General features: G+C 40.2%; 1 protein-coding gene across 1 annotated transcript in view; it reads right to left on the bottom strand.

Annotated features, from left to right (window-relative positions):
* Nucleotides 1-4427: 4427 nt before the first annotated feature.
* Nucleotides 4428-13584, bottom strand: part of FHL5 (four and a half LIM domains 5) — a 28898-nt gene continuing 19741 nt past the window's right edge. The window contains exons 3-6 of the mRNA XM_050894056.1: nucleotides 12312-12486; nucleotides 9747-9916; nucleotides 7413-7599; nucleotides 4428-6232 (exon numbers count right to left, since the gene is read on the bottom strand). Of these exons, the coding sequence (XP_050750013.1) occupies nucleotides 6081-6232; nucleotides 7413-7599; nucleotides 9747-9916; nucleotides 12312-12486 (684 nt within the window). The 3' untranslated portion in view covers nucleotides 4428-6080. The remainder of the gene's footprint in view (nucleotides 6233-7412; nucleotides 7600-9746; nucleotides 9917-12311; nucleotides 12487-13584) is intronic.

Below are 13584 nucleotides of genomic sequence, written 5' to 3' on the forward strand. Positions count from 1 at the left end.
GTCACCTTCGTATCTGTGCCCAGGCTACAGGCAGGAGCTGAGTGTTTCTTTGTTGTTTTAATGTGATTCATTCTCAAAGCCTCATACAGATTATGCATGAAAGGGACTTGTGGCTCCCATTTTTCAGAGATGTGGTGGTAGTGCAGCTTCTTGTATGAAGTAACTTAGTAATTCAGTCAGTGCTAAAAAAAATCTGCAGTGAATCAGGTGAGCACCTACAGTGTTGAATATGTTCACTGGAGAGGACAGTATAAAACATACAGCAGAGGCACAAGTTGATAAAACCAGATGTTGAATTATATCCAAGACAGAGATAAGGTTTATTAGCTTGGATGTAATGCTGTACAATGGTTGTTCTGACATTGAATTAGTTTTCACTGAGCAAATCCAGGTTCTTATGGGCTGTATTTGCTAGCTATTGGGCCTGTCTGTGTGACTATGCTGTAGAGATGCTCCTATCTGGCCTCATCTTCAAGGAGCCCCAGTAAAGACTTGGGTGAAAAATGCAGGATGAAACTCTACAGAAATGTTTAAATGGACACTATGGACAAATGTTCTCTCTAACAAGCTAAGAAAAGCTTAATGATTCAGGCCAAAGCTGATATCTCTAGATCATCCACTGCAGCCGTGTATTGCCAATTGGATAACATCCCTGTGTTACATCCCTGTGTGCAGGCATATCTGTCCTCCAAAGGTCTTATCTGTCCTCTTTTCATATCAAAGTACTTGTACTTCGTACTTCTGAATACGATGAAGTGAAACTTCTCTTTGGAAATAGTAGTCTATAACCGTGCTAGCTGTTTTGTACTTTGGTTTAAGTTGCCAGGTTTCCTGTGACTCAGTCCATTCAAGTTTTGGCAATTCAAGGGTGAAGAAGCTTGCACGCACACACACATGTTTTCTTTGAGACGTTATTAACAAGAATGTAGGGGATTTATTGCAACATTCCTGCTTGATTGGTAAACAAGTTTGTTCTGGCTATCGACTTGAATCCCATCCAACTTTTTTTGTTTACAGAAATGATCTCCCAGCTTCCATTTAGGCAGTCATTTAACATTACTTTCCTTCAGCTATTGATATCTGTCATTGTATAAATGTCACCGTGTTTTTACTTGTCTTCCTAAAATACAATACACTGCTCTATATCCATTCTATTAAATCTATTAAATCAAGTGAGATTCATAAAAACTTTGACCAGGTGCTGAAATTGTTGGTCAACTCAGTGGGGTATAAACAAGTACCTCCCCTCTCGTGATGGGGCCCGTGAAGTGTTTGAAACCACCGGTCCAGAAGACCTTGCAAAACCTTGCCACTCCCCTCCTGATGCTTCTGTGGTTGCACTGAGCCACTCTGCCTGGGACGGTATCCACTGGCAGAGTACAAGAACCAGTTGAACTTGCGTGTGCTGAGATACTGCAGAAAAACTACACCGTGATGTGACACCCACTTCACTGATACGGCCAGATTATGCCCTAGCTCTTCCCCAGCCTAGACTCACAGATTTTCTTTCCAGAAAACCAGGGAACAAAGAGAGAGAATGGAGGATGTTTAGGTTTCATCCTAGACGTAAGTCATGAGTCTGGAACATGTGCCTCCACCTGTGAAATGTAGGGAAGTGATCCTGGGTTCCAGTGTTACTGCTGCTCTGTGTTGCCTGCTACAACATCTACTGAAAACATGCCTGGATTTTAAAAGTAGCAGTCCAGCAAAAGGCTGATATCTTGCTCTCACTATATGAACTTGTCTCAGAATGAAAAATGTGACATTCAGAAATATGGGTAGAGAAGGGTCACTTGGTAACAATACTGTAGGGCTTGTCTTTGTATTTTAAGCATGTTATCTCCGAAAGTTCTCTGGCAATTAGGCAGTGGTTGAAAAACTTTAGCCTTAAGCACTGAGGGAGGTAATAGGGCACCTACTTCACTCTTCAGAAGCTAGTCCCAAATGGCAGCCTCCCTCCCAGTCCCCCGGGATAACTATGAGTACAGCGGAGATGTAATCACCGCATTAGAGACATCACTGCGCCTTAGGATAATTGAGCTTGACCATAACAAAAGCAATGTGATTACCTTAGAGCTGGGCAGCTCACACAGGGAAGAACTAGATATATTTTAAAATAAAACAGTACAATGTTAAAGAAAAGCACATGACAAAAAAAATTGACTTAAAAATAAATCTCTCAAACTTCCATCCTCTGAAGTTTATTAAAGAAAATTGAATTGCACTGGAGCCTGTACCCTGATCATCCTGCAGTAAATCAAACGTTAGCAACAAAGACTGAAGTTGACCATCTGGTTCATTTTGCCCAGTGCTTTGCTATGCCAGGCAATCATGTTATATACACCATTTAACACACTGATCAAGCATCGCTTTAAAACTGACCGCATAGCTGTTCCTCTCTTGGTTCTGGAAAGAGGCTCTCCTGGAGCATCACTGCTCAGCAGCAGCAGCAACCTTCTAATTTCCAATTTCCAGTCCTGAGGAATTTACTTGGCTTTGTTCTTGAAAAAAATGTAGTCTCTTGGCTTATAGTAGCCATCTAATCCCCTCCATGATCTACAGTCCTCCACAGAGACACACTGTTCCTTCTTGCATCCCTTCTCTGCACCTATTCGAGTTGGATTTCATCTACATAGGCATAGGTGACCCAATACCCATAGCAGACCTGCTGCTGGCCAAGGCCAAGCCCATCAGAGACAGTGGAAGCGCCTCTGTGATAACATATTTAAGAAGGGGAAAAAAACTGCTGTGCAACAGCAGCCAGTTGAGTGAGTGAGAATATGTGAGAGAAACAACTCTGCAGACACCAAGGTCAGTGAAGAAGGAAGGGGAGGAGGTGCTCCAGGCACCGGAGCAGAGAATCCCCTGCAGCCCGTGGTGAAGACCATGGTGAGGCAGGCTGTCCCCCTGCAGCCCATGGAGGTCCACGGTGGAGCAGATATCCACCTGCAGCCTGTGGAGGACCCCACACCAGAGCAGGGGGATGCCCGAAGGAGGCTGTGACCCCATGGAGAGCCCGTGCTGGAGCAGGCTCCTGGCAGGACCTGTGGACCCATGGAGAGAGGAGCCCACGCTGGAGCAGGTTTGCTGGCAGGGCTTGTGACCCATGCTGGAGCAGTCTGTTCCTGAAGGACTGCACCCCGTGGAAGGGACTCATGTTGGAGAAGTTTGTGGAGGACTGTCTCCTGTGGGAGGGACCCCATGGTGGAGCAGGGGAAGAGTGTGAGGAGTCCTCCCCCTGAGGAGGAAGGAGCGGCAGAGACAACGTGTGATGAACTGACCGCAACCCCTATTCCCTGTCCCCCTGTGCTGCTGGAGGGGAGGAGGTAGAGAAAATCAGGAGTGAAGTTAAACCTGCGAAGAAGGGAGGGGTGGGGGGAAGGTGTTTTTTTAAGATTTGGTTTTATTTCTCATTATCCTACTCTGATTTGACTAGTAATAAATTAAATTAATTTTTCCCAAGTCAAGTCTGTTTTTGCCCGTGACGGTAATTGGTGAGTGATCTCCCTGTCCTTATCTTGACCCACAAACCTTTCATTACATTTTCTCTCCCCTGTCCAGCTGAGGAGGTGAGTGACAGAGCGGCTTTGGTGGGCATCAGCCAGGGTCAACTCACCACAAGAGTATTACTGTATTCATGTTTAGGCATTGGTAGCTGGTGATAGAGACTAGAAAACATCAATCTGATATCTAATATAACTTTTATTCAAACTATTTATAGCAATCAAATTTATTTCTTATTATTACTCTGAAGTGAAATGCTCAGTTTCAGATTTGACTGTAGTGTATTTACTGCAGGAAAAATAAATAATTCAGTTGGTATTTCTAAAAATATAATTAGTTGATGAGTCAGAGAAGAATTTCATTTTCCTAAATGTTAAGGCTGGAAGATCGGGATTATCATGATCAGTGTGTCTGACCCATGGCTCTGTCATGTCTTAGGACTCTGCCTGGTAATTCTTGCGTCAGTTTGTAATTAAGCTGGAAGATTGTTCAGACAAGACTGAACAACGGGCCCAAACCACATTCTTGCAATTTGCTGAATGTTATTTCACACAATACAAACAAAAGGTATACCCCACAGATAAGCCTGCATCTGGTGATTCATCACTTTCATTTAAAAATTTAAGACAATTAACATTTACTAATGGGCTAATTTCTGATAACTCAGTGCACATTTTTAGAACATCATACATAACTGTGAACCACTATATGTGTGTGTATATATATATATATTTAAGGCAGTGAAACATATTTCTATTTATGGGAATCCAAGTCTTACCAAGAACCTGTATCAGCCATGTGAAATGCGAAAATAGAAAAGGAAGCAGCTGGGATAAAATGAAAAGGCATAAACTAATCAAACTGTAGACTGCAATAAAAGCTGCCGTGAAAGAAGAAACTGAAAAACAAAAATGAACACCACGGAGAGCAAAAGATCAATTTTTTATTGACTGGAAAACAGACCGCTATGTACTTGTTGGTCAGTCATTATCCATATTGATTTTATGCCACTGCAGTTCAGCTCTGGCTTAGCTATGCACACATATTCTTTTTTTCTCTTTTTCTTTTTTTCACTTTTCTACCTAAAGTAATGGCTGTCTTCAGTATGAATAAAGCCCACTCAAGTCAGCCAAATAACTCTATGCACTTAAGGTAACAGTCTAAAGGAGAATGTATGACCTAAAGACGTGCGAGATGAGAACTAAAACAGTGCTGAATGGTGCAGAATCTACCATTCTTAATATCACTGCACCGTTCACAGCGGCCTGGTACAGACACTGTAACATGAATCAGGCCACCGTAACATACAGTATGGAAGAAGGAAGAAGAGAAATGCTTGTAACTCAGCTCTAGACGACCTTTAATAATAGACACTTGAGTGCTGAAGCTCAGCAAGCAGATATAACCTTCTCAAAGCCAGCTACCTAGAAACTAATATGTTGTACTACAAGCGAGGACTTTGCTTGCAAAGACAACATTACCAATTCTTGACATAATATTGGCAAATGCATGTGGCGCATGGCAAAATGAATCAGGTATTGGTTCTGAAGAGCTTATAGCCTGCTATAGACAAGTAGGCATGTACAAGAAAAGGAGCAGACTGTGAATCAAAGACCTAGCAGGGTGGAAACGGTAAGGCCATTAGCAGTGCTTTGATTGCTGGCAAATGGGTTTTGAGGGGAGGAAAAGTGCAAGGTTAAAGGGACAAGTATGAGTTGGCTCTTGTGTCTACTAATAAAAATATATATTTTATGCGTATATTTGAAGGTCTAGTGAAGACAGAGTCTTAAGGCATATTAGCTATGGGAAAGTGTACATCAGCAACATCCAATGTTGGGTAATCCTCACCTCTTACAGTAGTTTAAAATAAGGGTTTATTTATGTTCTAAAGCAGTTATGCCTGAAAAATTAAGTACAGTTAACCAATTTTGGGAAAGGACCTGTCACTCAGTTTTTTGGATGACTAAAGACTATGTTTCTGAGGAGCAATCTCAGTAAGGAGAGGAAAATGACCTTTTTCCCTTTATCTGGCCCTGGAATAGGCCTCTCTGACTCGGTGGCCCTCTGTGTAAAAGTTCCTCCTCCTCCCACTTTCTGCCTGCTTTGTCAGCAGCTTTTTTGCCCGAAGTATGGAGGAAGTTGATATTTACAAGTTGTTCTCATCAATGTTATGATCCAATAGAAAATGCATGTGCCCAGCTTTCCACATCAAGGTCTGCATCTGTGAAGCAGTCATATGCCATATAGACTTTTCACAATCCTCGTTAGTTCATGGGAGATGAAGTGTAAATTTTTAAGCTTCTAACAGCAGAGTGCAGTGTGTTACAAGGAGAAACATACTGTAGTTAGATTTAAAATATATACAAATCTTTTCTGCATTATTTTCTTAACCAGCATGGGGCTGTTTAAATTTTTTTTATAAGCAGTTGAGAACTATGATAGAATTAAACTGTTGTTGGACAGTTACTTGAATGACTAAATAACTGTTATACCTTTTATATGGTTTTCTTACTGCAGAGTAATGAAGTACATCGTTACAGAGTGAGAATAATGCAGCTGTACAGCTCTCCACAGAACTATGAAGCAGAGCCACATTCATGACAAAGGACATCATCCTGCCGAGTGAGGAATCCTTGGCCCACCAGCGAGACAGAGCATTTCGCGCAGTTAAAGCATTCCCCATGCCACTGCCGCTCTTCAAATGAGATAAACTTGGCACCTCCGAGAGCTGAAAGAGATTATGAGAAAGAAGATGTGAATCCAGTATTTCTGGACATGGTTCAGAAATGCAACAGATTGTTTTCTGATGTGTGATCAGGTTGTTATTCATATAGCAAACAAACAAATGAACAAAAATCCACAGTCTGAAATATCCTTTGTTGGCTGAATTGAAAAAAAACTTTAAATACACTGAGAAATATTTTAAGCAAAGCCACAAGTCACTTGCTTGTTTTCATATCCCATTATGAACTCTGAACGGAATGGGTTTATCAGAATGTCCATTCAGGTTTGCTGATCTTCCCAACAAACTCTCATAAAAATGATTTGCAATGTGTTGATACATATATTTTCTACACAACACTGAGCGAAATTTAATTATTTCCACCTAAGTTTTGTCAAGACGGAGTCTCTCGGAAATTACCAGATCATGGAGTTCCTAGCATGAGTATCTGAAATAAAATATCAGGGGGTTTGGGGGTTTGGAGTTTTTTGGGGGGGAGGGGTGTTGGTAAAATCATGCCCATTTGATTGGGTATTCATTTTCTTTGTCCACTTACATATGCAACATGCACCTGTAACAATCAGGCAGTACTTTTCAACAGTTGAGTCCACACATAATAGAATTACAATGCAGAACACTAGCAAATGCTCTCAGAAAACTTCAGCTATCATAGACTAGTGACATATGTCTAATTATAAATCATCTAAGTACACAAGGTTGCATGCAACAGAGCTTTGTTGCATTTGGCAAGCTTTCTAATTTGACAGGTGTGCCTTACCAGCAGGCAGTTAATTCATGTCCAGTTTGATCACATTTGCATTTAAAAACAAAGCTGAAGAAATTACAGACCTGGGGACTGGTGTGTACTGTCCTGGGAAGAGCCAAAAAGTGCCTTTTCGTATATTCTTAAGGATGAATTTTAGTGCAGCAAGCACTAAATCAAACAATGGAGGAACTCCTTTTGGCACATAAAACAACTCCTCAGCAGTCAGGCAACATGTGTGATCAGTATGTCCCAGCAAGATATGTTACATGTGATGGAGAGAGTATCTCTCTAGTAGTTAACTCCTTCAGACTTTCATTACGATGGGACTATTTTTAATGCTGTTTTCTAAAGTAAAGGTCTGCTTTGAGAGGAGACTGATGATTCATCAGTGTCTAGTCCCCTCTAGAAGATGAGACTCACCTGTAATTGGTTTCTTGCAAGCAGCACACTTCTTAGCATACAATTTGCTGAAACAGTCTACACAGTATGGATACTCGTCTTTGGAAATAAACCTTTGTCCAGACAGCTGGGTTTTGCACCCAGCACACACAAAGCATTCTTTATGCCAAGGCTGGTCATGGTAGGTCACTCCCCCAGAAGTTATTACCTAATATATTGACAAACAAGGATAAAGCAATGAAACAAAGGTGTGAATCGTGAAGGATTATCCAATCCTTCACAAGTCCTTCCACTTGCTTTCTCTCTTCCCATATGCACAAGAGAAGAGAGCGTGGTCACATCAACTGTTTTTCATCTGGAATATCAATTTGACTAACTGCAGTTGAGCTGAACATGCCACTGGTTTGTTATTCTTGATTTTCTATCACAGGATAACCTCATGGTTTGTAATAAACAGGTTAGCTTCTTATGAATTTTTTCTATTATACATGTGGACAAAGGCTCAGCATCACGCATGCTCTCAGAAGAGCAATTCTCAGTGATGGACAGTGGATGAAAGAACCGATGCTGAGATTATGGCTAATCTCCAGCTAGAACTGGCATTTTGCTGTCTCACAACTGAAACAGCATTTTAAGTAGGAAGAAAGACAGTAAAGAAGCAGAATTGAGACAGAAAGGAGATCTATACTGTCAGAAGAAGAAAAAATGGTGTTTATCAGTGTCATCAACCTTCTCATTCCCTGCAACTCACTCATAGCTCTCCACTGGATATTTCTGAAGAGGGAAATTTCCAGTTGCTCTATGGCTTCCATATGAAGACATATGTGTGGTAAAGAGCTGGTTTCACAGAAGCTGTGAGAGACTGTACAGAGAAATTTCTGTAGAGATAAAGATGAGCTGTAAGACAGTGTTTCTACTGTCAAGTCACATGCACAACAGTGGATGAATGAATGAATGGAACAGGAGGAGAAAAAGTTGGAGAAACTTAATTAAGTAAGAATAGTGGCACCATCAAATTTCCCTGGGGAATACAGTTTCAGGAAAATAAAGAATAATACTGGGTGATGTCAGGCAGTAAAAAAATTTAAGGAGTTCCTGATCCCCTTAGTATTCCAGTATTGGGCTACTTCTAACTCTCACTTGCTTTTCCATTAAAATCTCAAAATCTCTGGCACAAAATTCAAGACTCCAGTTTGGCAATTTAATCTCTTTGGGCTCAATTCTTATTTATGGGAACTGATGCAAGTTTAAGTAGTAAAATTGTTTTAGCTGTTATGTAAGGGGGCTCTTTGCATCCCTAAAATTTTTAAGAAGCAAATCCTGATTATTTCACATAAGTGCTGCTATCCTCAATGCCTCTAATAAACATAGAGCAGAATTACTATATTTGCCATGTGATCATTTAATGCAAATTAAAGGCTAGATGTAGAGACATTGGAATATATAAAAGTACTTTCTAAAGTTTAACTACTGAAGAAAAAAACAGGCAGCAGATTTTTCTTAAATTAAAAGCTTTTGTTATAGGTAGAGGTTTACAGATAAACATTAAATAACTGCTGAAATTATAAGTTATTTGATGAAGTGAAAAAAAAAAAATCATTTTTGCTTCCAGAGTGATACAGGTACTAAAGATTAAGTTAATTTCTGCCATAAAAGCAGCTTAAACCATTTCCCTAGAGAACAGTATCACACTAGAATAGTGTGATGCTTTGAGTGTTTTCATCAACCAGAGACAATTTTAAAACATGAGAAATTGAGGGAGGGATGAATGGATTTATTTGTATTTGGAGGAAAAAAGAAAAACTCATTTGAAATCAAGCTTTCTGGTACCCACAGGGGAAACATCATGTATTGAAACAGTGGGACTCTTGACTAGTATCATCACAACTGAATATTACTTAATCTGATTATTGCCTGATACATTTCAAGAAAAAAACAGGCAAGACTGTGAATGCTTTGCTTAGCTTAGGTGGCTTATTATGCATGTGAATATATCTGAAAAATGCTGGAAAGGGAGGCATGTTTATCAAGGCAAAATCAGAGATTATCAGGAAAGAAGGGTTTTACATAACTTTCAGTGAAAAATTCAACCTTTGTTAAAAATCATGATCAATAACAAAAGAACCCCAAAGTATTTGTTTTGGTCAATAAGTTTATTTCAAGTATAATCAGGCTTAGATTAATATTAACTAGAGGGGACAGCAGACACTGTTGCAGTTGGCTTTCAGTGTCTGATGCCGAAAGGAAGACTCTGCTCTTACTCTTGGTTCACCAGACATTTTACATGATCCAGCCCCTTCCCCAATGAGCAATATTGCCTCATTAGGGCAATTTTTCCATGGTATGTTTAATTACCTTTTTGCAAGAGTAGCAATGGTGGGCAAATTGCTTCTCAAAACAGGGCACGCAGTAATTCTCATTATCTTTGGTGATCAATGGTTTTGTTCCCAATGGTTGCCGGCAATACTGGCAAACGAAACAGGATTCATGCCAGGAACTTCCCTTAAATTCCATTTTACGGGAACCTGCAAAAACCCAAAGTGAACAATCCCCCCACATATAGCCTTGTAACATAGGTTTTAAATGTCGGGAATACTCTTGTTTTTAATCTTCTGTCTCAGTATTGGATTACCCAAGAAAGCACTTATTCTCAATTTAATTGAGTTTCTAAGTACGTACTTGAAATTTCAAGAACACATCCAGCGCCATATGATCATCTGGCAAAAGATGTGCTAAATTGCCTAAGCCGTGATTTTTAGAGTCTGCCCTTATATGAATCTTTTAGGGTTACTTCCCAGTGATATGCTTCAGTTGCTCAGCATTTCTCAGGCCAGCCAACTCAGTGATAATGTTCAGGTACACAGCACTTTTTATAAATTAAAGATTTATTTGTTGGATGTTTAGTACATCTATTAATGTCCTGTCTTTTATCTTCCTTAAACTAAGGCTCCTTCACTTATAAATGCATTATTTATCTTATTCAGCTTAAGCTGGCAAGTTTTTAAAAGTAAATATCTTTTCTGTGATAAAGCACACTACACTGCCTCTTCTTACAGCTCATCATTTCCGTCCTAGATCAACAGTTCTTTTTATCATGTTTAACTAGATGCTTTTGATACAGCACAAGGACAGAAAGTCGCTCAGTTAAATGTCTGCCAGAGGAGTTTCAGAGCTCTTAGCTCTGTGTACAGGCGCCCCGTACACCTTAATGTAGATGTGTAAGTCTAAAATATGCACATACGTCTGAGAACGATTTTTCCAGTGGCTCTCCACCATAACTTCCTCCCCTGCTGGTAGGATCAGACTGCAAAGAGAGGTGCCAGGTGCTTTACCATCCTTTCCACAAGAAGAAGAGAATTGCTGATATAATGGATTAATCCCACAATACCTGTTTCCTGGACTGTGGGGCTAGTGGAGAGTGAAACTACTGGTTGTATTTAAACTTAAAAGGTTTGCAGCTTCCTCCCAGTGATCAGAAGGCTGACTTCACTGTTTTTGCCTACTGGGTCTTCTCAACACAGAGCTAGCAAGCTGATGACAAAGAAGTTAATGATTTAGAAACTGGTTGGCATTCCCATGCCACTTCAGTTCTGTATTTGCACTTTTACTTCTACCCTCAGCACTTGCTGCAAGGATTTAGTCTTCTAGACTCTGGGGCAAAATATGCAAGCTGGATTTACGCCAGAGGATAATAACGCAAACTCAAGTATATTCTGGTACTATTCTCATCACGTCTATTAAGGCGTGCCTATTAGACAACATTTTTTTGAACTATATAAAATTTAAGTAGTATATCATCCTTAAACTGAACACAACTATATTGCTACAACATTTATTTCCACTAATACAGCTTTTACCTGTAATGAAAAGGAAATAAACTGTAAAAATACAAATCAATGTTACAGGTTGAACCATGACATCAGTAACCTAGTATTTATACTAAAAGACAATAATTCTGCACAGCCCAGACCTTATTGTTTGGCATTAAGATCTACTGAAAAATAAAATTCCTATGTCACTGCCAAATTTACTGATGTCCTTGGCCAAAGGCTCCCAAACTAGTAGTCATGAGGCCATGGCAGATAGTTTGCAGCTGGTATTTGGAGTTATACAGGTGATCTGTAAAAAGGTTCAAGCATTGAGGGTAGTTCACTGTTCCAAAAGTTAGGGACCCACTTTCCTAAGCAAGCTGCTTCATTTTGCCACATACGCTGCTGTGGCTTCTCTCAGATGCCTCTGAAGAGGCAGCTTTTAGGCAATTTCTCTGCTGTATGAGCTTTACTGGTGTGGTAGCAATGAAAGGCCTAGAGGATGTCCCAAACAGACACGATCAAAAGCTGAGAAGCAGTTTAGTGGAAAGTGCAGAATTTTCTAGGTTGCTAATGGCAGGAAGTAAACCTATTGTAAACAGAAATGTACTTGTATTCTTTTTAGTAAAAATGCTGATAATGATTTGAACACAGAATGTCATGTTTTGACGATTCAAACAAAAAAATATTTCTGAGTGAAAGAAATGGTATAAAGAACATGAGCTCAAGGCCTAGTCAATGTGACAGACAAAAATGCAGATGTCTTGTCTAATCTGGCACTCCTCCTAACGATCGCCCTGTTTGTCTACCTACACTCACAGCGGGATATGCTTCCTAAGAACTGCAACAGAATCAAGGACTCAGCATGAACACATTTTACCCTGTCTTGAACTCTAATATTCTTTATAAGGATTCATAAGCCCTGTCAGTGCTAGACCGGAGGTAACTGCCTGCCCTCTCTTCACTGCCGGGAGGGTACTACACACAAAGGAGAAGCAGTCACCTAAAAGCTGTTCTGAAAGTCAAGGACCTTGTTGCTTGGTTATTCAAGGCTGTGGTTATAATTAAAAATGCAGTTCCATTTTTCACCGAAGGGTCCCTGTTGTCTTACCAGGCATAATGGTCTTCTGGCAGTGGAAACACTTAGATGAATACTCATCAGAGTAGCATTCAGTACACAGCAAGACCTCATCCTTGGCAGCAAATGGTTTCTCCACCAGTGAGCGACTGCATTTGGCACACTTGAAGCACCCCTCATGCCAGTGGCGGCCTTTGTAGGCCAGATCCTTGGAGAAAGTAAATCTGTGTTAATGAAGGCATTTCTTTACAGTGTTTTTATCCCTCAGCTCCTCCCAGAAATAAAGCGAAAAATGGAGAGCATTACAATGGCGACTTGAAGAGGTGACATGTGCATCTGGCGGGAGGTGTGCTCAGAGGTGATATAAGTACTCAACATCACTGTGTCAGTGTATTTTGTAGATTTTTTGCAGAGGCCATTAGGAGCTGTTTTGGCTCAGGCAACTGTCCTTCCTTATGTAACATCAGAGATACGTTTTTATTGGAAGAATCATTTTATATTTTACAGTTGGTCTTCAAGGGGAAACAAGTGATCAACATTTTTAATGTGCACAGGCCACCTGACAAGAAGTGCATTCTCTACAGACTTTGAAATGAACCTCATGTATTTTTTAACGTTACTACTTCTTCCAGCTGACACTACATAACACTAAAGAAAGATCATATTATTGCAGAAAACAAGCAATTAAAATCTCATTGAGAACAAAATGATTCTTAGGAAGACTATTAAAAAATCATTGCTTTTGTTTACACCTAATATAACTCCTCCTAAAAACTTGGCAGAAAAATGTTTGTTTAAGACTCAGCAGGCTTAGGGCATGAAAAAGCTAACAGTATGTGTATGAGACCTCGACTAAGAATTCAAAAAAAGAGCAAACAGTGGATTTTATTTTTCCAAAGTTAAAAAAACAAGGGAAAAATGCATCTCCAAAAAAACCCCCCCACCTTAAAAAATAAACCAGACCCTTCCAGGTCTCCTTTATGAGTAAGAAGCACAAAAGGGCACAAATCCAATCATATTTTTCTCCTTTGTCAGATCCCCACCCATTAAAGTGCTAAAAATGAAATAAATACCATGCTTCATTTCAGGAGGTGCTGAGTGCTTTCCACTTTCATTTGCTTTTGTTAGCACTCTGAACCTTGTAGAAAGTAGGCTATCGCCCCAGAGCAGCCTGAGGCAAAGACTGGGTAAGAAGGAGAGGAAGAGAGCCAAGCTCTAGCACCTTGGCAGAGGTGGGACAACCAGCTGTAGATCTCTGTGGGCCACTTTTCTAGCTGAATCTGGCCTGTTGCACTCCTTTCTTGTT

The sequence above is a fragment of the Gymnogyps californianus genome, chromosome 3, assembly GCF_018139145.2.
Source record: "Gymnogyps californianus isolate 813 chromosome 3, ASM1813914v2, whole genome shotgun sequence".
Lineage (NCBI taxonomy): Eukaryota > Metazoa > Chordata > Aves > Accipitriformes > Cathartidae > Gymnogyps > Gymnogyps californianus.